Below are 25,176 nucleotides of genomic sequence, written 5' to 3'. Positions count from 1 at the left end.
GACAGGTTGAGCTCCTGTTGCTCAATCCCAGCTCCTGCCAACCTAGCAGTTCAAAAGCACGTCAGAGTGCAAGCAGATCAATAGGTACCACTCCAGCAGGAAGGTAAACGGCGTTTCCGTGCGCTGCTGTGGTTTGCCAGAAGTGGCTTAGTCATGCTGGCCACATGACCTGGAAACTCGGCCAGTAAAGCGAGATGAGCGCCGCAACCCCAGAGTCGTCCATGACTGGACCTAATGGTCAGGGGTCCCTTTACCTTTAAGAAACTAAAGAACCGCTTGAAGTAGAATTTTCTATATGCGAAAACTGATATTTATTTCAGAATAGTGTGTGTGCATGACATAGAAAGCAAATAGCCATTCTATTTTATTGGCCTAGCCTGAAAATTTAACATTTTCAAATAGAAGGACAATACAGTCATACCTCGGGTTAAAGTTGCTTCAGGTTGAGGGTTTTCAGGTTGCGCTCCATGGTGATCGGAAATAACGGAAGGTGTTACTTCCGGGTTTCGCCGCTTGTGCATGCGCAGACACTCAAAATGATGTCACGCGCATGCACAGAAGCAGCAAATTGCGGCACACGCAGGTGTGGCTTGCGTTCTGCTTTGGATGCGACTGGGGCTCCGGAACGGATCCCATTCGCATCCAGAGGTACCACTGTACATGCCATTTTATCATAAGTTGAATTCTTGACCTTTAAAAGTAGGAGGGGATGGAGAAGTCTACCTGAGACCCCAGAGAGCTTCTTAGGCATATACTTTTTGCTTTATTCATTCTTCTACATTGAAAAGCAAGCTCTAATTCTGTGTGCTTGTTATATGGACATGGATTTAGTTTTAATAGACCGTGAATAGAAACCTATATATATATTTTTGGAAACTTGGATATATATGTTTAAATTACATTTACATTTAGAAATCATTTTAAGGGGGAAAAATAAGGGACAAATGACTTTTAAAAACACTTATATAAATTGGTTGCCTTTAAATTATAGAATACTTTTTATTCCTCCCTGTTTCTAACAGGATGCATATGAGAAGCTTATATATCTTATAGTGTTATCCATCATGTCACTTAAAATATTTGAAGGTACTCTTTAAATTATTGTATGCATTAAAGTAAATGCCATGTTTGCCAACTAACAAGATTTTAATCAAGGCTTTCAGTGGTGCTAAACAGTTGTTTGCTTTCACATTTGCATATCAGGAGGGGGCTGAGAGCGTGAGTAGGTGGATGTCATGTCCCAGTGATTAATGATCTCTAAGAAGCTGAGAGAGGGGATAATATACACAGCATTTCTACCCCCTGGAGGAAGAATGCAAACACCATTGTGCAGATCTGTGCACAGTCACTGACTTCCTGGTAGCTGGAGAATTTCATACACTTCTTGGCCACAAATAAAACTGTCAGGCGGAGTGACAAAGATCAGAAAGCCAAGCTTTGGTTATTGAAAAGAATAGCTCGAGCACAGTGATCCAGAAAATTAATTTTGTAGGTGTTTGGGAACACCATTCTTATTAAGAAACCAGTAAAAAGGGGCCTTCTGTGGAAACTATCCAAGCTGCCAGTCCCCGTCCCCACCCCTGATTCGATTTTGCTGTTTCTTGCCAATTCAGTTTTACTGAAAGCAAGTTACCTTACAAAATGTGAGGTAGCTGCAGCAAAACCCAGCCTCCCATCTTGTGTTCTGCATCTCACTTTCTCTTGATGCTGCTTCCAGAAAGTAAAAAAAGGAGAATGAGCTATACAGTACTGTGGTCACAGGCATGGTGAAAGATGTTGTGCAAAAAAGAACTTCTGGTAACTACTTCTAAGTAAAATGTTTGCACAAAGTGAGATAAAAGACAAGAATTAGTGACTGAAGCCATTTGCTGACTTAGATACACTAGAAATCAGTGGAACTTGCCTGTATGGTCTGTATGAATCAGAATAAAAGTGAATGTATGTTTGCTCTTTGCCTGTGCTAATGTTGTGGCTTAAATGCCTTCTAGGTACATAATGCAAGCAGTTTGTGAACTTCTAAATTTAATGCCAAGAAGAGATGTCTAGGCTACAGTGTTATCTTTCAGCCATCAAAATTGTAACACACTTTGGAAGTATGATTTTAAGATTAGCTAGCTACACAGGTAGTTTGGGTGGGGGTGGAGGTTGAGAGAATGGAGATTTTGAAAAACAAAGCTTATCAAAATTGCTTAAGAAAGCCTTTTGCAATGCTTTTCAAGCTAACAACTTCCCAGAATGGAAATAAACCACAAAACAAGGAATACAAATGAGCTAGACTAGATAAGCCTAAATTGCAGTTCCCACTACATGATATCTTAGTGGTGTGTATTAGAATAACAATGCAATTTTCTCCTAAAACCCTTCTCTAGGTTGAATCTTGCTATTCTAGAACATTATTTTTTCAGCATGGGGACTTTTAATTTGCTTAATACATAGAAACCATAAAGTGCTGGGTCATAAAATTTATATACGACAGGAAAAGGAATGCAAATTATACACAAACAGAACAAAACCACTTATCAAAATGCAATATAAATCCTAACACAACTGCCAGTGCTGAGTAAGCATTGTAAAGGTTTTTCTTCTTTTGCAAAAAACAAACCCAGAACAGACAAATTGGTATAAATTGCTATTCCCAGTGCATTTCAAGAAGCATCTCTTATCTAGGGAACTGAAGCCTGCTAACAATCTTGACGCTGCTGTTTACCAAAGCAGCTATTTCCTTTGTCTCCAAGCTATTGCTGTATAATAACGTAGGATGACTCCTGCTGAAGCAGGTCAAAGGCCCATCTAATCCAACACCCTGTTCTCACAGTGGCCAACCAGAAGCCTGAATGGGTGGTAGGGTTATATGTATAACATCACTGGTGCACAAATTCTAATGCAGGCTGCTCACTTGTGTTCTTTTCCCCAGACTTCGCCTTACCACTTTCCCATAAGACTTTTCTCTCTACTGCCAGTTGCCTGTAGGATTGCCAGTTCTTGAAGTAAAAAATTATGGAACTTAGGCAGGGCCCACCTAGGGGTGTGTGATCCTTTTGTGGCTTCACAACAGTCCTTGCTGCCCTAGGGCTTGTTTGAGAGAAATGGTGAGATCTGGATTTATTATTTTTTTATCACATCATCTCAGGAAAGCCTCTATTTCATTTGAGTCCCTGCCCACCAAGTAGTACTATCTGTGCATGCTGTTGGGCCCCTGCGCAGACCACAACACAATCCAGGCTATATATGTGGCACAATGAGAAGGCAAAACATACTCACAGAATATATGCTTCAAATGGGCCAAACCCCAGACTACATGCGACATCATGTGTTCGTTACATGGCCAAAGACTTCGGTGTGTGTGAAAGAAACAAAACAGAGGTTTTGTTTGTGTGCCCATTCATGGGAAGCTCTCACACCAGGGAGTAGCTTGGTCTCTTCAAACAAGCCTTTAAAGTAGAGATCTTTCCCAGTCTGCATCTGTATTGGAATTATTTGTAGACATGTTATTCTTTGGGCGTTTGCCACTCTTGGGCTCCTTTGAGAGGAAGTGTGGCATATAAATCTAATAAACAAATTTCAAAAAGGCTAAGAACTTGCTGCTGCTTAAAAATGCTAAGAATTTTAGGAAGATGAATTCCGTACCTTCTTCTATGCTTCATGCTTCCATTCCATTGAAGTATACCTGCAATCCTGTTGTTATTTAAACTTTGGAATTTACCTTTTCCTTTATTTGATAATCTCCCCAAAGTCTACCAAATCCCTGAAAATTCTTTGGAATCGAAGATGAAATCTTAGAATGGGGTGTACTATGTGTTATACAGGTACAGCATTATAATCTTCTATTATGCTAGAACATACAGGTTCTTCAACACAAATGCTTGGCATTCAGATGTGGTGTTTGCTGGCACAGTATGAAGAAAATAGTGTCATGAATGAGAATGTTTTTAAAATCTGTTTCAGCAACGCAATCAACCTTTTAAGCAACGTTCCAGTTTCTTGTCTGGATGTCCTTATCAGTCCATCGACACAAGAGGATCCCGAGGACACAGATATCAAATATAATGGCATGAATATGGATGCAATTCAGGTGCTATTGAAGTTCATGGAGAAGAGAATTGACAAGGTTAGATTGTTTTATATAAGAGCTAAAATCATTGTTTTTATACATTAATTAGATGTTCGTTGTCTTGTGACAAATGCCATCTTTTAAAACAGCTGTGCGTGGAAAAGCCACCTCTGGAAAGACTTTGATTTGGAGAAAAGCATTAAGCATCCCCCTCACCTCCTGGTCACATTCACAGCCTTTTGTCACTTGAATAAAAGCACACATTGTTGCGAACCTGTTATATGGTTTGCAGTAATAATGTCTTGTTGGGCCTTAAAAGCTGACACAAGCTATCTCTTAATAACAAAAATGGGCCTGAATCAGAAATCCCCAGGTTTTTACCTATTCTTAACCATCTAATATTTTCGAGTTTGGAAGATGGCCTTGGGGAAATGCAACGTCAGGTAGTTGGGTCTACCTAGGTTTTTTATTTTTAAAAATTGTGTTACATATTCAGTGTTTGCCTACAAACCAAATCACATACAAGTGTGTAGAAAGATGAGTGTCATTGATATCAATATTTTGATTAGATACTAGGGGGGCATAAAAACAAATATTTATGCCATATTTGAGGGATCCTCTGTGCAGAGCAAAAAAAACAGCACGTGCACACACAAACATACAGCTATTTCTCACTGAAGCACTGCTTTTAATATCAAACCCACAAATGAAACATAGACTGATTAGTTTTATTAAAGTAAAAGCTATTTGTTGCTTCCCACAATCAGCAGAGGTCCTCGTGTGTGTACACACACACACACACACACACACACACCCCAACATATCATCACATAGCCATTAAAATAATACAGTACAGATGGAACATATTGTTCATCCAAAATCAGAAAATATCATTTCCTTATCTAGACAAGAATGAACACTAAACAACTAGTGAAAGGCAGACCACTAGTGCTGTCTAATGCATGGAAGGCAGTGGTGGGACCAAGTGAGCTTCCTTGTGCAAGGTGTTCCATAATTGGGGGGCTACCACAGAAAAGTCCTGTTATCTTGTTGCTCCCTACGAGTATCTCTTGGTGGAGACACACAGGATGTCTTCAGATGATGATCTCAGTGTCTAGATAGGCTTATACAGGGGAAAGGAGGCCTTAAGGTATTGGTGTCTTAAACCATGCAGGTCAAAGGCAGCACTTCAGATTGGCAGCCAATGTAGTTTAGACTGCGTAGTCCCAGTTCATGTTTTGGCTGCTACATTCTGCAGTAGCTTTGATTTCCGAACCTTTTTCAGAGACAGCCCAATGTACAATGCATACATCTTGATCAGGAATATTTGAAAATCATCCACATGTCTGAAAACATGTCATAAACACGCCTGGGAACATTAGCCAATCACAGCTCTGGAGGCATTCATTTGTGAATTTTCAGGTGTGGAAATGCTCTTTAAATGGTATGGGAAAGACACGAGGGACCTGCTGTGGAAACTTGGTGACCTGTTTTGAGAAACACTAGAGCAGGAATATGGAGTATGACAGAAAATCCCAGTGTTCTTGGAAGAAAAATGATGTGTCTTGTGATTTCTTATTCTAGGGGAGCAGCTATCGGGAAGGTCTCACTCCAGTTCTCAGTTTGCTAACAAGATGCTGCCGATCTCACCGGAACATAAGGAAGTTTATTAAAGCTCAGGTGAGATACCACAGAGATGAAGGTAACAAAGGAATACAAACACTTGACAGGAAGGCTATTTTAAATATTAAGGGATCTTGTTTATATTTTCACAAGGTATTATAATAGCTTTATCTTTCTTTATAGCCTTGGGAAGCCCTTAGAGTTGCTTGCAAAAAACTCACACTCAAATGGGGGAACCTTTGGCCCTTGAGATGGAGTTGGAATCTAGCAACCATCGTCCCTGCCCATTGGCCTGGCTGACTGAGACTGACAGGAGTTAACCAACAGCTTCGGGGTGGGGGCAGGTTTCCCATCCCTGGAGTACAGGAACGGAAGCTGCATGATGCCCATATGGAACCAAGATTATTCAGGCAGCATTTCTTGCTCTTATCCTTTCCCCTTGGTCTCCTACCTGGCACTGTCTCCCACTGATGACCTCTGAGACAAGCGAGTGGGTCTGAGCAACTGGGTCTCTTCCCTGTATTCTCTTACTAGTAGTTGTTCAGCAGCAACAAAGGAATGGGGCTAAGACCTCATTGTAGAGCTAGGCAGAGTGTTAAAGCAGAATTTTTACAAATACTTTTGAATAAGAAAGTGTGGTGAACACTTTCCACTGGAGATTAATTGCTCTTATTACTTGTTTTTGTCTTTAGGTGTTGCCTCCCTTGAGAGATGTATCTAATCGCCCCGAAGTTGGCACAACACTGAGAAACAAACTAGTGCGACTCATGACTCACGTTGACCTAGGAGTGAAGCAAATTGCTGCAGAATTTCTTTTTGTTCTTTGCAAGGAGAGAGGTACAGGCTGGTTCTTATAATAAATGTGGGTGGTTATTCCAGACTTCTGAACAATTGCTTGCCTGGTTATCTCCTGACAAATAGAATTTGCTTCTGAACAATCACAAATGAAAGTTTTTAAACTGGTAGAGAGTTTATTGAAGTTGTTAATATGTCACAAATGCCTACTTGAATATGGGCAGGTGGGACAATAAACCTTTTCTTTAAAAAAAAAATTATTAACAGGCCAATCAAATCAAATTAATTCCAAATCACATTAATTCCAAATTACACAGCCAAATTTTAAAATTTTTGTTGGGGGTACCCATGCTTCGAGCTCCGAAAGGGATCCAAACATCACTCTTGCTGCTGCTTTAATATACATAGTTCTGTCCAAATAGTATTCACAGTTCTATTCAATCTTCTCTTTGTTGTTTTCCTCATCTTCTTGTTGTTATCATATATTCCTTTCTTTGTGATCTCTGATAGTCTCCACAAGCGGGTTGAAAACAAATGTTGTTATGTTCTGTGTGGATTTTACACTCATCCAAGAGCCATATCAAAATAAAATAAAAAAATTCCTTCCAGTAGCACCTTAAAGACCAACTAAGTTAGTTTTTGGTATGAGCTTACCTGAAGTATCTGAAGAAGTGTGCATGCACACGAAAGCTCATACCAAGAACTAACTTAGTTGGTCTTTAAGGTGCTACTGGAAGGAATTTTTTTATTTTGTTTTGACTATGGCAGACCAACACGGCTACCTATCTGTAACCATATCAAAATAGACATCATTTCAACACCTCCGTACAAAACGTTTCTCACAGTCTGTCCTGATCTCCACAGGCCTGCCGCTCTCATAAACTTTCTCTGGGGGCCCTGCCAGGCCGAACTCACATTCCGATGATAGTAACAGCCATAGTCCTCCCCCTCGTTCCTCCTGCGGGCAGGCCTGCCATAACAATCTCTTTTTATGACTGCGTCACAGAGAACTTTCTTTCCTTTCTCGATGTTCCCACAAGCCATATCTTTGATTAGTAATTAATTTCCACACAGTTCTTATCCTCCTGCTTGTGATCAGTAATTTGCAACGATTCTTTCTTAGGGGGGGAGGGATTATTGGGTAGTCACAAACACAAAAAAACAAAAGTTTTTCAGGTGGGACAATAAACCTAGTGGGTTTATTTTGCACGTCTGAATTAGAGGCAACTCTGTAACCCCACACACACACACATTAACAGTGTTCTCATTTCACCAGTATGGACAGTTGTACTATATAGTTATATATAAACATCTTGCATTTTATATAAGAAATTGGAAACGCAAGTATTTAGTTGCCACAAGAAGTGTAAAATTCTAAAATCAAGGTTTAAATTAGGTTATTTTAGGTGACAATATTTTCCTTTAGCCATGCATGCTGCTTTTCTTAGTTGAATAACTTTTTTCTCTTTTCTTTTTCTCAACTCTTAAGTTCTGTAGAAAAGCAGAAGACATGCCAACTTCACTGGCATCTTAAAAAGAAAACTGTTCCATGCCACATCAGGCAGGGAGCATTCAGACAATCTGAAGACTTCGTTTATGTTTGAATGTGACTTAAATTTAACAAACTTGTAGAACTCTCTCTCTCGCTTTTCAGTTGACAGCTTACTGAAGTACACTGGCTATGGCAATGCAGCTGGGCTACTGGCAGCAAGGGGCCTATTAGCAGGAGGAAGAGGGGAAACCTGGTACTCGGATGACGAAGATACAGACACTGAAGAATACAAATCTGCAAAGCCAAAGTATGGTACTGCTTGGGTCTCTCACCTCAACCCCTCTCCCCTCCAGTGCATTAAGCTTAGACTAGTTGTAGTCAGCTTTGTATCCTCCAGATGTTTGGACTACAACTCGTGTGACCTTTGCTGATGAGAGTTGTAGTCTACAACCTCTGGAGGAGTACCATTTTAGCCACCCCGGTCTTGTCTCTAACGTTGTCTAAGATATGTTCTTTAATTTTTTGGACCTCTGTTTTATCACAAAGGGCTGAATTGTGGACTAAAACTTTGATTACCGTATTTTTTGCTCTATAAGACACACCCGACCATAAGACGCACCTAGTTTTTAGAGGAGGAACACAAGAAAAAAAATATTCTGAATCAAATGTTGTTGAAGAGGCTTTGCGCGGCTATCCCTGAAGCCAGAACAGCAAGAGGGATTGCTGCGCAGCTCTCCCTCTTGCTTCAGCGATAGTTGCGCAGCCTGCATTCGCTCCATAAGACGCACACACATTTCCCCTTACTTTTTAGGAGGGAAAAGGTGCGTCTTATAGAGCGAAAAATACGGTAGCTTCAAGTGACCTTGATTGCAATGGGTGCCCAAGGTACTCCTAAATTGCCTGCCTGGTGAGCTTATTATTAAGGGTTCTTTGGTAGATAAGCCAAACTAGATAAGCCAATGTAGATTTGAAAGTTGGGGCTACTCACAGGTTTTGGTGCCGTTAAGCATTTAGGTATGTTCATGTGTCTTAGATGTCAGCTACAAAGTCAATAAAGAATAAGCTTTGTGAAGGATTATTGGTTATATTTGGTTTTTTTAAAGCTGCCTCATGGAAAAAAATCTTATTTTTTCTTACATTCTCTTTCCCCTTCCCTCCCCGCCCCCCCCCCCGACCACAAAGCATCAACCTTATTACAGGTCATTTAGAAGAACCAATGCCCAACCCAATGGACGAAATGACTGAAGAACAAAAAGAATATGAAGCAATGAAACTTGTCAATATGTTTGATAAGCTTTCTAGGTAACGTAACTAAGTTGCTTTTCATTTCTGAGGGAGAAGTTCTTTGGCTCAGTAGATTGGGCTTGAGACTAAAATGGCCTGGGTAGCCCTGAAAGATGATTTCTGAGATAGATGGAGTCTCTTATTAATTTTCCTGGACCTGTCAGTGGTTTTTAATACCATCAGCCATAGTATTTTACTGGACACACTCGGTGGGTTGGAAGGAGAAGGCACGGTTTTGCAGTGGTTCTGCAAACCAGGCCAGTTCCAGAGGATAGCATTGAGAGGCTTCTGTTTGATTGACCCTGTGGAAGTTAATCCATGGGTTTCCTCAGGGTTCCATTCCATCTCCAATGCTGTTTGACATCTGTATGAAGCTGCTTGATAAGGTTACCTGGAAATTTGGAGGCTAGGTGGCATCCTATTTCGAGAGACAGCGGAGGAGTGTGCCTTTGGGGGTGAGATCAAGCTGTTGGAAGGTTGTAGCACCTGCCTGTGACTGTAGAGACTGATATGGGAAAGATATGTTTTGTTGCAGCTGGGGCAGATGAAGACATCCAGCTGTGCTGTTGCAAATGCACAAACCCAAATATTCCTCATTAGCCATATATGAGCATGGAGCTTTCCAAATAATTGGATAAATGTTTTGTATTCTTCTGGGCCTAGACACATTTTCTTCATAATTTAGATGTTATGAAGAACATCAAGGTTGTTTGACTTGGAGAGTCTTAGTAGGATTCCTTTTAAATGATGAATCATGTAAATACTCAAAAGAGTAGCGGTAGAAAGCTTTGCACAGTATTCCAGAAGAGTGCTAGATATCTAATGTTTAAGAATCTGTTTTTCCTAATCTGTCAAACACTGGCGTTTCCAAAACTGCCGTCTGTTTTATAAAATGTAAAATATAGCTAAATTAAACAACTAGTCTGCAATTCTTTGTTTTTACACATCATGCATGCCTGGATGTTTTCCGTATTAATTAAAATGCTTATTAAATACTTTTTCCTGCAGTTATAAATTGGTGGCACAGTTATGAATTAATAGTCTGAATTAAAACGACAGAGTGCTTTTTCCAAGCCAATGTTGTATTAATAGCAGGAATGCTTTTGCTGATGAAACAGTCCCAATTACCATAGTTTGGGTTTTGTTGTACATTGACACGAAGTCAACAAAACAAGTATGCAACAGAACTGGCCTAAGTAGCAGCCTTACTCATTAAAAATACAGAATTAATCATGGCAGTGACTGAAGAAAGCAACGCTTCCATAGGTTTTTTCCTCGCCTTTTCTAATTGTGGAACAAAATATTGTACATAAAAGGATTGGCACTATTATGTAGCACTCAATTATAGGGAGGTGAATAGGTCCCCAATACACTATTTTATCAAAGGAACAGGCCGGTGTTTGCAATGTGATTGTTTCATTACAGAGAACCGCCATTAGTTCCATGTGTTAACACTGACCTGTTGTGCACAGGGCAGGCAAGAAAGAAAGACCCTTGAGAACAAGGGAATGGTTTTGGAGTCGTTATCAAGCTAAATGGCAAGCAGGAGGCAGAAGCAAAGATTGTGTAGGTGAATCTGAAGGGATTAATGGGATATCTGCTAACAGAGAAGGAGAATGCATCATGTTAAGGTTTACATTATGGCATGTTTTCTAAGAATTGTTGAATATAATCCTTTTTTATTTATAAAAAAATCCTCCAAACTTATTTGGCAGTTCTCAGTCAAGGGTCAGTCAAACATGTTCATAAAATATATTAATACATGTGTCTCTGTTTGGAAAAAAAATATGAAAAGTGCCCCAGAAGTCATAATTCTGCCTTGCAAAATGTTTGGTTCTGATGATTTTCCCCTTGCTTCATTTAGAAGATTAAAATATTCTGTGTGTGAAAAAGTTTTCTTAGAGTGATGGATTATGGGCCGTACTTCATATTTTAGAGGACAGAGCTAAAATTTCTACTCTGTGGTGGTCAGGTTTTTGGAATGTGGCAAGTAGTTCTGTATTACGGAAGTATTGCATAGGAATGAAGTCCACTATTCTCTTAATTTTCCTGTAATCTTCCTGGCACCTGCATTACTCAGAACATGTGTTGCTGCACTATTGGGTTTGTGGCTATATTTTTTAAGAAGTTGCTACTTTTCCTGCTTCCCTGACATCACTCACTTACAGTACACTCCGTTATATATGTTTAATCAGAAATGAGCTCCATTAAGCTCAATGGAATTTACAGCCAGGTAAGTATAGGGGTTGCAGCCTTAATTGGTGGAAGTTGTTTCATGTCTCTCTCATAATCTTGGTGATTTCATTCTTTGTATAACCAATTTTGACACTGTGATGGGCCTCTCCTAAACCAGTTTTGAAACACCTGAGAGACACCTGTGAAGAGTGATGTATACTTAAAAAAATAATCTCTGAAAATATGGTGTGGGGGTGATGGGATGTGTTTTTTTGTGTGTGCGTGTTTTTTGGAGGATCAAAATGTTGCCCTCCTTGGCCTTACAGCTTTTTCCATAATCCACATATAATAAACGAGATTATAATCAGATGTGAGGCAATGAAAGGCTTAAATAAATCTTTGCTAATACTGTTTGATTGGCTTAATCAATAATTAATCATCTTTACATAAGGCTGTAGCTTGTGGAGTAGATATAATTGGATTAGCTGTGAGAGGCCTTCAGAGCTTTGAAGAGATTAAAATGGCTGTCAATCCTGTAATTAAACAGCTGCAAACAAAAGCAACAGTTTAAAAAAGAAAAAGGAGGGGCAGCAGAGAGAGAGAGAAAGCTGACTGAATCTAAATGAATCCACAAGTCCTTAAGCACCACTAGAGGCTGGCTGTGTAGCCCAGATCTCTCTTCCTGACTGACTACTTTCACTCAGTGAAATGAATATGTATGCAGTTGTGGTTTTGAAGCAGGAGGGGTAGCTGCTCCCCACATGACAGGTGGGACATCAACAGCCATGTTAGCAGGATTTAAGAATTAACAAAGGCAGTTTCTTTATTTCCCTATTTTTACTTAAACAGAGAACCTGTTCTTTGTCCTTAGCCCATTAGTGGTTGACTTCTCTTTTTTTCATATTGGTCTTAATTGGCTCCATGAATGTGGCCTGCCTGAATTAGGTCTTTATTAGTGTTGTGCTCCTGTTTCCCCCTGCCCTCCAATCAATTTTGTATGAAGCTCTGTTCACTCTTTCATAGTAAGGATTTGAGCTCCCTCAAAAATGAGAACGACTTAATATCTGGATTCCCCCCCCCCAATTAGTGTTGGCTTTTTCATTTAGATAATTATTCTTTATCTAATGAAAACATACAGTTCAGTATATACATAATTGGTCTATTTGCTAATGCTTTTATATACTTCTAAATATACATATTAAAATTATGACAAATTGTCAATAAATATAAAACATGTTATTACCTAATTATGCTTCAGAGCAAGAGAGGGTACTTCTTTTCATTCCTTTCCTTCTTTTAAATAAACAAATGATCTACCCCTTGAGATTTTTAATCCTTTTTTGTATGTTGTGTTACTAAATTCAAACTCCTTATAATTTCTAAACATTTTTCTGTCTTTAGTCATTTCAGTTAATTTTACTAAAGTCATTCGTTCCCAGAGTTTCCTTACTAAATGCATTCTATTAGGTTTCTGGCTATTTTTCCAGGGTTTTTACCATTGTTATAATATACAGTGCCTGGATCTGATGGTTTGGTTTTATTTGATTTTATTTTACTTATATAATTCAACAAAAACAAGAGGGGATTCAATGAGATTTCACAGAAAAATAAAAATTAAGAGTGTCGGAGACCATGGACCAGAAAAATATGCATCAGAAGACATTTTGAATTCTCTTTTTAATAAGGTCTGCTTTTTCAATAGCTACCTAGGGGGGAAATGAGGATAAGAGATGGCAAATGTTGGCACTGTGGTAGAGATAAAAGTGATTTCATCCACCTGTGGCGGAAGTTTGGAAAACCTATAGTTTTGTTGTAGGCCTACAATTAATCTGACACACAGAGTTACTGAAGTGAGGTGAATAGGCTAGTTCTCTCTGCTCTTTTTTCAATAATAAAAAAAACTTATATACTTTTCTTGTTTGCAGGGACAAGGTTATAACACCAATGGGAGTGCGACCAGATGGCACAATGACGCCTTTGGAAGAAGTAGTCTGTCAGTATCAGACCAACGAGCAAGAGAGTTCAGACTCTGACTAGAATATCAGCTGCTTTTCTTTCTCACCCACCTTCCCTTCACCCACAGCATCTTTTATTATCTAAATATTAGACCCTTCAGTGTTGCAGCAAATGTTTTATCCATCAAAATGGATTGAATTATAAATTTTGTGGTGTAACTATACTAGCATTTTTAAGGCCTCGATTTATATAGCAACAAAACACCCCATTTATTAACTTAAAAGCTAATTGTATTTCAGTGGGATGAAAAGTGTAGTGTGAAATTTAAAAATAAATAAATGTTAATATTTATCTGATACACACTCCCCTTTTTTTAGATGCCTTACATCAGCCCTCTGTCAAAAGGCAGGAAATAGATTGCCTAATTAGATGGATAAATGTTAAATAAATGTTAGGGGAAATGCTAAATAAAAGTTGTCACAGTAAAATTGTCACTGGCCTAGGAACAAGCTACCCAGACGGCACAGATTTTTTAAATCTCCGGTCTGTGTGTGTGTGTGTGTGTGTGTGTGAGCGCGCCTGGCTGTCATAATTAAACAGTCTCTGAAGGATGACCAAGTCTTTTTAAAGCATTCAGATTTAGATCAACTGAATATCTATTTTGTTAGCACACTTTCATTTGTCACCAGATCCAGATTAGATAACGGGCTTGAATCCTGTGACTGCAGAGGGGCTCTCTACATGGCCTAGGTCAGGCATGGCCAAACCTGGCCCTCCAGCTGTTTTGGGACTACAATTCCCATCATCCCTGACCACTGGGCCTGCTAGCTATGGATGATGGGAGTTGTAGTCCCAAAACAGCTGGAGGGCTGTTTGGCCATGCCTGCCTAGGTGAATAATTCTGTTGACAAAACCACCCCCTGGTCTTTGGGGGTGAAGGCTGGCCTGAAACCATGGGTTGACAAGGCTTGATAGAGGCTTAAACTAAAGAGTTGGGAAAATGCCGTGTTAAACATTCCTTTTTTGCTGCTCGGATGTCTTTATAAAGAATTATGTATGAAAATAGTCTCTAATGTATGAAGCAATGGAAATGGAGGGCCGATTGTGTTGAATTATGTTGCTTATGTGGAAAGAACCTAACTATAATAAATGCTCAGTGGAGGACGTGTTGCATTCTATCAATAAAACTTTATATAAATTAAATATGTAGCATTGTGAATTTTTAGAACTGAAATTCCCATGTCATTTCGCCACTCCTCCTTTCCTCCTTAATCTACCAAGAAGTGTTTGCTAACTTCAATGGGGTTTTCACTGTAGAACTTCCTAGTAGATTGTGTCCTTGCTCAATTCATTTCCCTGTCTGTAATAAGTTTGGGTTCAATACATTGAGGCAAGACTTAAAATAAAAATAAAATAAATTTTATTTAAACCCTGCCCTCCCCAGCTAAGACCGGGCTCAGGGCGGCTAACAACCAATAATAAAAACAAGTTGATTAAAATACAACTTAAAAAACAAGATTAAAATACAACATTAAAACATTAAGATGCAGCCTCTTCACAGGAGGTGAAAGGAAAAAAGAAAGAGGGGGAGGGAATCAAATCAATTCTAAGCCAAAGCCCAGGCGGAACAACTCTGTCTTACAGGCCCTGCAGAAAGAAATCAGATCCCGCAGGGCCCTGGTCTCATGAGACAGGGCGTTCCACCAGGCCGGAGCCAGTGTTGAAAAGGCCCTGGCTCTGGTTGAGGCTAATCTACCGGTAACTTCCTTAGGGCCCGGGACCTCTAGGGTGTTGGCTAACAGTGAATTTCATGAATTTGCAGCCACAACTTGTTTTATGCTGAAGCCTCTTCAGCCAATTCACCCCACTCTCCAGATACCATCTTGACACTCCCATCACAATGTTTCTTTTAAAGAAATGTCTTTAAATTACTATAGTCACGACTGTCTAAATCGCTTGATGGGATAATTCATGGTTCCAGTCACTGGGCTGTACCCAAAACTAGTTCTACAGACCCATGGAGAGAGCCAGTGTAGTGTAGTAGTTAAGAGTGGTGGACTTGTAATCTGGTGAACCAGGTTTGCGTCTCCACTCCTCCACATGCAACTGCTGGGTGACCTTGGGCTAGTCACACTCCCTTGAAGTCTCTCAGTCCCACTCACCTCCCAGAGTGTTTGTTGTGGGGGAGGAAGGGAAAGGAGAATGTTAGCCACTTTGAGACTCCTTCAGGTAGTGATAAAGCGGGATATCAAATCCAAACTACTACTAATGGACATGACTGACTTTGGTCTATTAAGGTCAGTGGATCTGCTGTGAATTGAACTTTGATAGATACAACCCGTTGTGTTTGTTCTTCACCCAACCACATATAGTATTGTTTGTATCTTTATTTAGGAATAAGTTGGTAAAATTTTTAAGTTGATGAAGTGATTGCTGTCCAATAGCTGTTGCTTTGCATGGTTTGAGCACTAATAAGTTATCTATTCTATGGGCTGGTTTTATACCAAGTAGCCCCCCCTCAGTCATCACTAGACGTATGCAGCCTGCTATGGCAGTCGTGTGCAGTTGTCATTTGTGTGGATCGGTGCCACGTTGTGGGGAGTTTACATGGTGTTTAAGGACCTGGGATAGTTCAGTCAGTACAGCATGGGACTTTTAATCTCAGGTTTGTGGGTTCGAACCCCTCACTGGGCAAAAGATTCTGGCATTGCGAGGGTTTGGACTAGATGACTCTCATGGTTTTTTGCAGCTATGATTCTACGCTTAGCCATGATTTCCAGGGCAGACTGAAAAGAGGCCCCTGTACCAATTTTACCAATCCATGGTGAATCCATCACGTTCCTCCATCAGACCTATTCACAATAGCCAACTAATAGTACAGTCTCTGGGCCTTTATTGGCCCAGATATTTCCCTTTGCACTTCTTACCCCAGCTCCATCAGATCTAATATTGTAGATGATGACTGTATGAGACTTCCTGCCTCAGGGGCAAAGGGCATGGAGAAAGTGAGTTAAGTTGTTTGTAGTTCTGCATTAAGATTCTCCAACATACTTGAAGTTTTCCTGTTCTAAATCTCTCTTGTTTTCAAACAGTCTACAGGTGGGGTAACATGAATACAAGCTTTCTTCTTGTAAAGAGAGCTTATAGGAATTGCTCTAAAATATCACGGTTTGGAGGGGAACAGAGATCTTGCAGAAATCGTCTGTTGAAAAGGGAGTAGAAATGAAGCAAGGGAAATGAAATCAGCCTCTGCTTCTTGATACTGGTCTCCTTGGTATTCTTTGCAAAACAAGTGTGAACTCAAGGGATCCTATTATAACAAGTGTATAAATTTTGTGTCTGATGTAAGAGCACATGTGTATTCTTATACGCAACTATATATATGTTGCACGATTCTGTGATTTGCATGGTGCAGATGCTGTGTGCAGAATTCAGAAGCTTGACACCTTTAAAAAAACTTTTTAGCATTTGATGCTAGAATGAAAGTTAAGTATACAAAAGTGGGCTAAAAAACTGAAGCTGGAGGGCAGTGGTTTCCGGTGGTTTCCAGGCATATGCCTTCACTGTCTCCTGCAGCTCTATGCTGCTTCCCTTGACAGTCAGAAAAGAAATGTGTGTGTGTGTCAGAACAATGCTCCTTTTTCTCCAGTGGGAACAGAAAAAAAGAGATAGCAAAACTATTCTAGAAGGTGATGAACCTGCCTCAATTCCCCAATACTGCATGGACATCATTATTACGATGTTATGCAGTCACAGCAACACAGGCAAATCTGAGCTTTGGTGGAGCATCACAAACAGGACGGCACTTTCTAATATGTGGACCTGATGGAAATCATTGTTCTTTCCTCAGTTTTTCAACAACTGTGGATATTGATTTTTTTAATTAAAAAACCAAACCTTTAAAACTTTAAAAACATTTTTAAAAATGGATTCTCCTATCAAATCCTGACAAGAGGCCTACTCAATGGTTTCTGCTTGTATAACGGGGATTTCCCCTAAAACTGGCTCTGGGTGAATCAGGATAACACCAGAACAATCTTGCTTGAAGGAAATGTTTGTAATGGCGCAATGTTGAATTCTATCCATTATATTAATAATGCAAAGAAGCTGCCATTTTAAGAACCACATTTTCATGTGAGGCCATTTTTCTTTTTCTTTTTTACTTAATATGGATTTTGTATATGTAGACCTGCCAAAAGTTTTTAATGAGTTCTATTTCATCACTACCCAATTATCATTTTTTTAATTAATGGCTATGAGCTACCTCGGTAAAATAGTAAACACCCACAATGGTTTTAATGTACGACATTCCCTCCCCCCCTTCCAGTAGAGCAAACATTACCATATTAATCCACCCCTTGCATCTTATTCAGAAAGAGCAAAGTAAACTGTAGTGTATGCAGAATTCTAAATGAGAATTCCATCGGATTCTCTTAGCACAAAACAGCTAATGAAATCCTGGACTTTAATAAGACAGGCTGTAAAAAGACTGTTCTACTGCTCAAACTGTGGAAAAACAGACTTTACAAATCTTCGATGAATAAAAAGTTAAACAAGCCAATGTGCAAGATTGAGTCTTTTCTAATGCACCTGTGAAAGATACACATTTTTATTTTATTTTATTACATTACATGTGCATACCACTCTTCATCCAAAGATTACAGGGCAGTTCACAACATAAAAATACAAAATACATATTAAAACAAAAAGAAACTAACAGCCCCCCACCCAGCACATTTTAAAATGCATAGACATTAATCAGCCAAAGGCCTGGTTATAGAGAAACATTTTCACCTGGTGCCTAAAGATGTATAATGATGGTGCCAGGTGAGCCTCTCCGGAGAGAGCATTCCACAAATGAGCAGGTATGTCAGCATCTCCCTAGAATCTGTTAATGGAAAATACCGTATTTTTCCATGTATAAGTCTAGGGGTTTTTTTTAACCAAAAATTAAGTTTAAAATTGGGGCTCATCTTATACACAGGTAGTGCTGAGGGGTGTTTTCTTAATTTGGAATCCCCCAAAATAGGGGGGTGTCTTATACATGAGGGTGTCTTATACACAGAAAAATACAGTAATTGCTAATATTTGCTTAGGGATTTTTTATTTTTTTAAAAAATATTTTTATTAATTTTCGTTAACCAATCAAACGCAAACAGCAAAAAAACAAAAACAAACAACAAAAAGCATCATGCAAATAATTGACTTCCCTCCACCTCAGTTTTGGATTATATTTTAGATTTTTAGAAAAAGAAACTGATTTGTGCCAGCCAGGTATGCAGCCTTTGGATCAGCAAGTTCTGAAATTAATTTGACTTTTACACTGCTGTTACACCACATTGAAACCACTGTGATAGGAAGGCATGTCTATCAAAATTCACAACCCCCCAAAAGCAGACCCTCCAAGTGCCCCTAATTTCCAGGGATGTCCATTATTTAGAGAAGCCATCCCGGTTTCTGATTTGATCTCAGAATGTGTCGCTTTTCATTAGGAAGTCCCTATTTTCATTGGAGAAATGTTGGAGGGTATGGAATTATCCAACCCCTAAGCCATCTGAAGGCAATCCTGTATAGGGAAGTTTTTTTTATTTTTTAATGCTTTTTAATGTTTTTATATATGTTGGAAGCTGCCCAGAGTGGCTGGGGCAACCCAATAAGATGTGGTGTATAAATAGTAAAATTATCATTATGGAATGAGAAGTCCCTATTTTCATCGGAGAAACATTGGAGGGTATGTAAAAGTAAAGGAGCAGAACAGACCACCTGATCTCAAGTTTAGGTTCTCCTTATAACATATAAAAATCATTGAAGCACCATTCTATGGAAGAAGCATTAACTTGATTAAAAGCAGACAGATTAAAATGTATTCCTCTGCTAATTTAAAAGGCAAAAGTATGATAGTTTGTCTTAATTTAAAATCTGCTAGAAAAGCATGGTTGTCGAATAATGATTTCAACGGTTCCATATGATAACTGCAACAGGTTGTAAAATTAACAGGCTATGCCCTACGTAGTACTTCAGCATCAATGCCCATGAATTTGTAGGTGTGTCCTCTGTCCCATCACAGATAGATGTGCCAACCATATAATACTTACCTGAGAGTAAACTGCACTAAATAACGTTTCTGAATAAATATGTGTGGGATCATATGTTATCTTCTAATGCTGGAGTCTCCCCAGCACACCCAGACAAACACCCTTCCCTGCACCTGTCAAAGTCTCCTTCACCTCTAATAATAATAATAATAATTAATGTTAAGAGTTCTTGACATTTTGCTGTTGTTTGGGAGGAATTTGTGCGATTTGGAGGTGTTCCCTGCTTTTTTGCCTGTTTTAATTTTTGGGGGGGAGGGGAGGGCTTGCCTGTTTTGAGGGAGATTCTGAGCATTATCTATTTTTTTGTCTATGACCTTAATTATTATTGTTTGAAAAATTCATCCTTCCTTCTTCCCAGAGAAGCCCAGAGGAACACAAACAACAAAGAGGCAAAACAATGCAATTTAAAAAAAATAAACATTTCAAAACATTGGGTGGCATTCAACTAAGCTTTCTGCAGAGCAGGCCTATTTATATTAATCAATCTAACTCATTCATTTCAGTGAATCTGCTCTGAGTAATAGTTAGTTGAAGACCACTCATTAATAATATCTGTAAACATCTGCCTATCCAAACAGCTAATAATTTAAAGATTGCCCTGTCTCTCCTGTTGGATGAAGAGGAATGCTTTTAAATTCCGCCTCTAGGTTTATAATGAGGAAAGCAGGTGTGCCTCAGGGAGATTATTTCACAAATTGGGAGCTACCATCAAGAAGGCCTTGTCATGGGTCAGCACCACCAACTTCCCTGCTAATGGAAGGGCAAAGGTATTCAGTGGTGCCCATGACAGTTTGTTAGATTTTGAAAATCTAACCGCCAAAAGATTGGGGATTGTTTGAGAGAGGCTGGGGTGAGAGAGTGCTCAAAATGGAAGAATTGCAGCGCCAGAAACTTGCACTTACAAACATTTTAACAAACCATCCCTAAAAGGCCAAACCAGGGACAATTTACCAGCAACAACTTCTAGAAATGTCAACCGTAAATAGGGAGAGTTGGGATGAATGCTTTCCTTCCAGATTTCTAGACCTCTTTAAGGGCAATTAGTACTTTCTTTTACAAAACACAAATGCTGTTCTTTTATTTATTGTTATTGAGTTGTCCTTAGCTCCCAACTGGAGAAGAAAGGTTTGCTCATTCCAAATTGCTATATGCATGCTTTATACAAGAAGGAATTGGTGAGCACAGAGCCAAACAAACCCACATCTTCCTGGGCACACATCACACTGTTGTGTGTTTTGTACAAATTAGCATATTATGAAGCCTGATTGTTGCTTTCTTTCTTTTTTTTATTCTTCAGAGAACTAATATCTGACAAGCTTTTCTCAAGCTCTGAACTCTTCCACACTTTTGCTTGATTACGGCCAAGTGACCCATATTTTTAAAAAAGCATTTACAAAAAAACGAATAGCTCTTGCTTTTGTTCTCCTGGCTTTCCCAGTGAAAAGCTAAAATGTTTTTAAATTGTCACTTTTTGACGGAGGTAATGGCTGTAATATATTTAGTCTCTTTCTCCTTCTTGTGCTTAGAATGACTATGCTAATAAAGGCCACAGCTGTAGATTCTTTATGGCTTGCTTTTGTGGGGGGGGGGGGGTGATGGAGGACATGGGGGGGGGGGGAGAAACCTCGAGCCCAGAATGACTGTGTGTGTGTGTCAACAAATGCAGCTGGGAAAGAGAAAAAGAAGCCCCTTGCAGGCCTCTGCAACTTAAAGTCCAAGATAAATGATGTCCCCATTTAAAAAAAGAAAAAGAAAAAGAAAATGGAGGTTGGAATTCAATAAAAGGGAGGCTGAAAAAATGGGAGAGAATTGCCTAAAACTAAAGCCTTTCTCCCTGTCCAGACAGCTTACAAGAGAAATGAGCAAAACTCAGCACAAAAAGAGGGGAGAAGCTCGGAAAAAAGGGAAAACAAAGACTTATCTTGCAAAATATATTGCACTACCAAATTATCAGGAGTGCATTATCCCTTGTGGCTAGCGAGAATACAGTTAGATGGGGATGCAGTAGCCAACTTTTAGAACCTTATCTGTTGGCTAGGAAAGGAATAGGCTTTATTTTTTGGTCAACAAAAGCCAGTATTTCTGTGCACTATGAAATATGGTTTATTGCAACTGTAAAAGTCAGCTATGGAGTCAGTTCAAACATGTATTGAAGAGTTTCCGAAAATATGCAGCTCAAACGTGGTTTTGCTTGGTGCCAATTGGGGACTAATCCAGATTATACATTTAAAGCACACCCAACACACATTTATTTCCCCCTAAGAATCCTGAGAAGTGTAGTTTAAGGAGGCTGAGAATTGTAGCTCTCTTGGGAGAAAATTGATGTTGATCCACCCATAGTGGGCATGAGGGAACTTAAAATTGAATTTGAGTTTTAAAATGAATTATTTGAAATTTGGGGGGACACTTTCCACTAGAGTCACCTTTTGGGAATCACTATTTATATCTACCAGCTTCTAGCGCTTTGAATTGGGCCCTGAACCTAATCAGCAGCCAGTACAGTTGGGACAGAATTGGTCTCATAGGCTTGCCCCAGTGAGCCACCTAGCTGCTGAATTCTGCACCAGTTTAAGTTTCCAAACCATCTTCAAAGTCTTGCCAGGGGAAAAGGTGAGGTATAAAATAATAAGAATAAGGCAGTCCCATGTATAATGAGTTGTAATAATTTAATCTAGTTTATGGACTTTTCGGAGCTAGCCGACCTGACAGGAAGAGTCTGCAACCAAAAGGAGGAGGAGTACCAGGAGCAATGGATGAAATTTAAAGACTATTTAGTTAAATATGTTAAGATAACTTAATTGGAAAAAACTTGCAAACACCAGATTGGTTTAGGATTTAAATATGTGATGTTAGAGAATAATATGTTTAAAGTTAAAATGAAAAGAAAGAAAGATGTTAGGTGATTAAGTTAATTTTATGGGAAAATTGGTTTTGGAAAACTGTTACAATGATATACAGTACATTGAAATTCATCCAAAGGGATTAGAGGAAGTCACTTAACAATGTTACTAAGATTGGATTAAGTACAGTTAAGATTTTTGTTTGTTTGTTTGTTGAAAAAAAATGGAAAATCAATAAAAAAAATTGAAAAAATAGCAATAATCTAATCTAGAGGTTACCAGAACATAGACAACAGAAGTTAGGCTATCTCTGCCCAGTTAGGGGTGCAGCTGGACCACCAGTTGAAGCTGATGGGAGGCATTCCCTGCCACTGAGGCCACCTGAGCCTCATGAGACAGCAATGGATCCAGGAGTACCCCCAAGCTACGTACCTGCTCCTTCAGAGAGAGTGTAACCTTGTGAAGAGCAGGTCACCTCCCATCCATTCATTTTAGGGAACCACCCACTAATCCAATCTTATCTGGATTGAGCTTCCCCCCGGAAATTGATATTTCTTTTGTGAAATGGTTAATTTCTCCACAAGCACGATGTCTCATACTTGCAAAATCCAGTCTTCAAAAATATTTGCATTCAAAAAATTCCAATTTGTTGCAATCGCTAATCCAGCTGCAGTTAATAAAAGGAGGATGAGGTCGTTCTTGGTTATGTTCTTAATCTGAAGAGTGGAATAATATGGTAGAGCTAATTCTTCCAGTAGTGATTGTTCCATCATTTGATTGTATGTATATTGATAAATATTTATGTTGATATCAACCCTGTGTGGGTCTGTAATATATACATTTGTACTCCAAGCAAGCAATTTACATACTCGGTTTCATTTCAACGGGTTAGGCCAACAACTGCTCACAAGACGCAGTGTATCTGTTATCGGTGCCTTGTTCTTATTCATGCTTCCGCCTTCTTTGCGAAATCTTCTTGGTTTTGTTTTGTTTAAACCCCCAGGGGAGACTGTTTTTTAAGAAGCTACTCAGGCTGACACTCCCCCATTTTCATTTTGAAAGGTCAGGCTGAGAGTTGGCAGTTGTATAGGAGCCTGTCCCCTGTAAAGAAAGTCTTAACTAGCCAGGCAGGGACTTAACCCAGCCATCTAAAAACTAACATTGTCACTAGGATATGGAGAAACCATGGTGAAGAACTAGCAACAGCCCGGCCATGGCAGAGTGAGCGGTCGGCATCTGCTTGGCGGGCCTTTATCGTGTCGTGTTGTTTGTACGATTCAAAACGCGCAAGACAATTGTTGAGATGATGTAGACAAATTGACTCAAATTAGTTTAGCATGGGCCAAGCAAAGTTTAAACGCGCTGAGTCCAGACACATAGCAACAAGTCCGCTGCACTTTTGGAAGGGAGCGTATTGGAATTGCTAATTTAAGAGCGAGAGAGGAGATCGTTGGGAACGCAATGAGGGCTGCTGCTTTTTTGCTTTTTTAATACAATAATAATTACAGTGGAGTTTTCGTTTAAAATATTATCCATCTTACAGCTTTATCTCTAGCAGTAAATTAATTTGTAGGAGTACTTATGTGCTTGGACAGTTTTATCTCGGGAGTGTTATTTGATGGCAAACAAATTCACAAAGAACTACTCCCACCAAAAAACCCCCCAAAAAGATTTAAAGGATTTTGAGGGTTTTTTTTGTTCTTTGCTTTCAATCAAACTTTCCCAAATCCTGCAGCATAATACTTTAGTGCCCTATGCCATCCATGGACCACCAGGGGTGAGCATCTTATAGTATTTACAGTAATCTAATTACACCAGGTCTTCAATTCACAGCCTGCTTTGGTATACAGGCTTTCAACTTCCAGTCAGGGTTTCAATTTTTTAATCTTTTAAAATAACAGGGTAACAGACAGAAGGGGAGTGAATTGGAAAAAGAATGGACACAGTCCTGCATAAGTTAGTTGTGACTAATCCAATTCCATTGCTTTCATGACTAATGTTTATTGAATTGTGCCTAATGTGTGAATTGCCATATTACCGCTTTTCTATTTTAAAAAAGACACTTTTCTATTAATGTTGCTTGGCCCTTAGATATATGGACATTTATTAACTTCTAAGAAGATACTCCACAGGTGAGAAAAAGTGAGAAATGTGTCCTCCTGAAATCAATGGGACTTAGATAAGTTTGGCTGGATCTTTCCCAAACTGTCAAATGGAAAAAGCCATGTTGGTACTTCTAATTGTCTGTCTGCATGGCTACAGCAGGAGAACACAATGTTGAAATATTCTGATTGAATTAAAGAGTACAATTTTATTTTCTGTATTAACTTCTAGGAAAGCTTCAATATTCAAACTTGTTACTGATACCTACTTAATTTTTTTATTTCCTTTATATATAGGTTGGGAGAGATGAATGGAAGCCATGAATGGAAAATTGGCTCCCCCAATTTTCACCAATTCCTCCTTCCTGTTGCAGCCCCCCATGCCACATTCCACACCTTTCCAGAGGTTCCCCCAATCCAATTGAATAGTTTTTCAGAGTGCAATGAAGGCAGGAAAACCCTACCATGCAAGTGGAGTTTAATTTGCACATGTTTGGGTCCAGTCCTTAGAGCTTGACCCAAACAAAGCTGTATGTGTTGCAGTCCAAGCCTATTCACATTTACCGAGAAGTAAATGTAACAAGACTAATTCCCAAGGAATATAACTGTAGCATTAGTGCCACATAAAACCATTGAAGTAAAATATGCAGATACACCATTGAAGTCTCTTGAATAAGACTGTTATCTTCTTCTAGATTGCACGCAGTGTTCCAAACTACAAATTCCACACCCAACAACAGCATCAATAACCTAATGGGGGCAC

General features: G+C 39.2%; 1 protein-coding gene across 2 annotated transcripts in view; it reads left to right on the top strand.

Annotated features, from left to right (window-relative positions):
• RIC8B (RIC8 guanine nucleotide exchange factor B) overlaps positions 1-14,579 on the top strand; it is a 28,819-nt gene extending 14,240 nt beyond the window's left edge. For both annotated transcript variants that reach the window (XM_081928328.1, XM_081928327.1), the window contains exons 5-10: positions 3,946-4,108; positions 5,636-5,731; positions 6,367-6,511; positions 8,124-8,268; positions 9,144-9,263; positions 13,346-14,579. In XM_081928328.1, the coding sequence (XP_081784454.1) occupies positions 3,946-4,108; positions 5,636-5,731; positions 6,367-6,511; positions 8,124-8,268; positions 9,144-9,263; positions 13,346-13,457 (781 nt within the window). In that variant the 3' untranslated portion in view covers positions 13,458-14,579. The remainder of the gene's footprint in view (positions 1-3,945; positions 4,109-5,635; positions 5,732-6,366; positions 6,512-8,123; positions 8,269-9,143; positions 9,264-13,345) is intronic.
• Positions 14,580-25,176: the final 10,597 nt, after the last annotated feature.

The sequence above is a fragment of the Podarcis melisellensis genome, assembly GCF_964234715.1.
Source record: "Podarcis melisellensis genome assembly, chromosome: 10".
In the NCBI taxonomy this organism is placed as follows: domain Eukaryota; kingdom Metazoa; phylum Chordata; class Lepidosauria; order Squamata; family Lacertidae; genus Podarcis; species Podarcis melisellensis.
The sequence above is the reverse complement of the archived record's forward strand: the minus strand, read 5'-3'. Positions and strand labels throughout refer to the sequence as shown.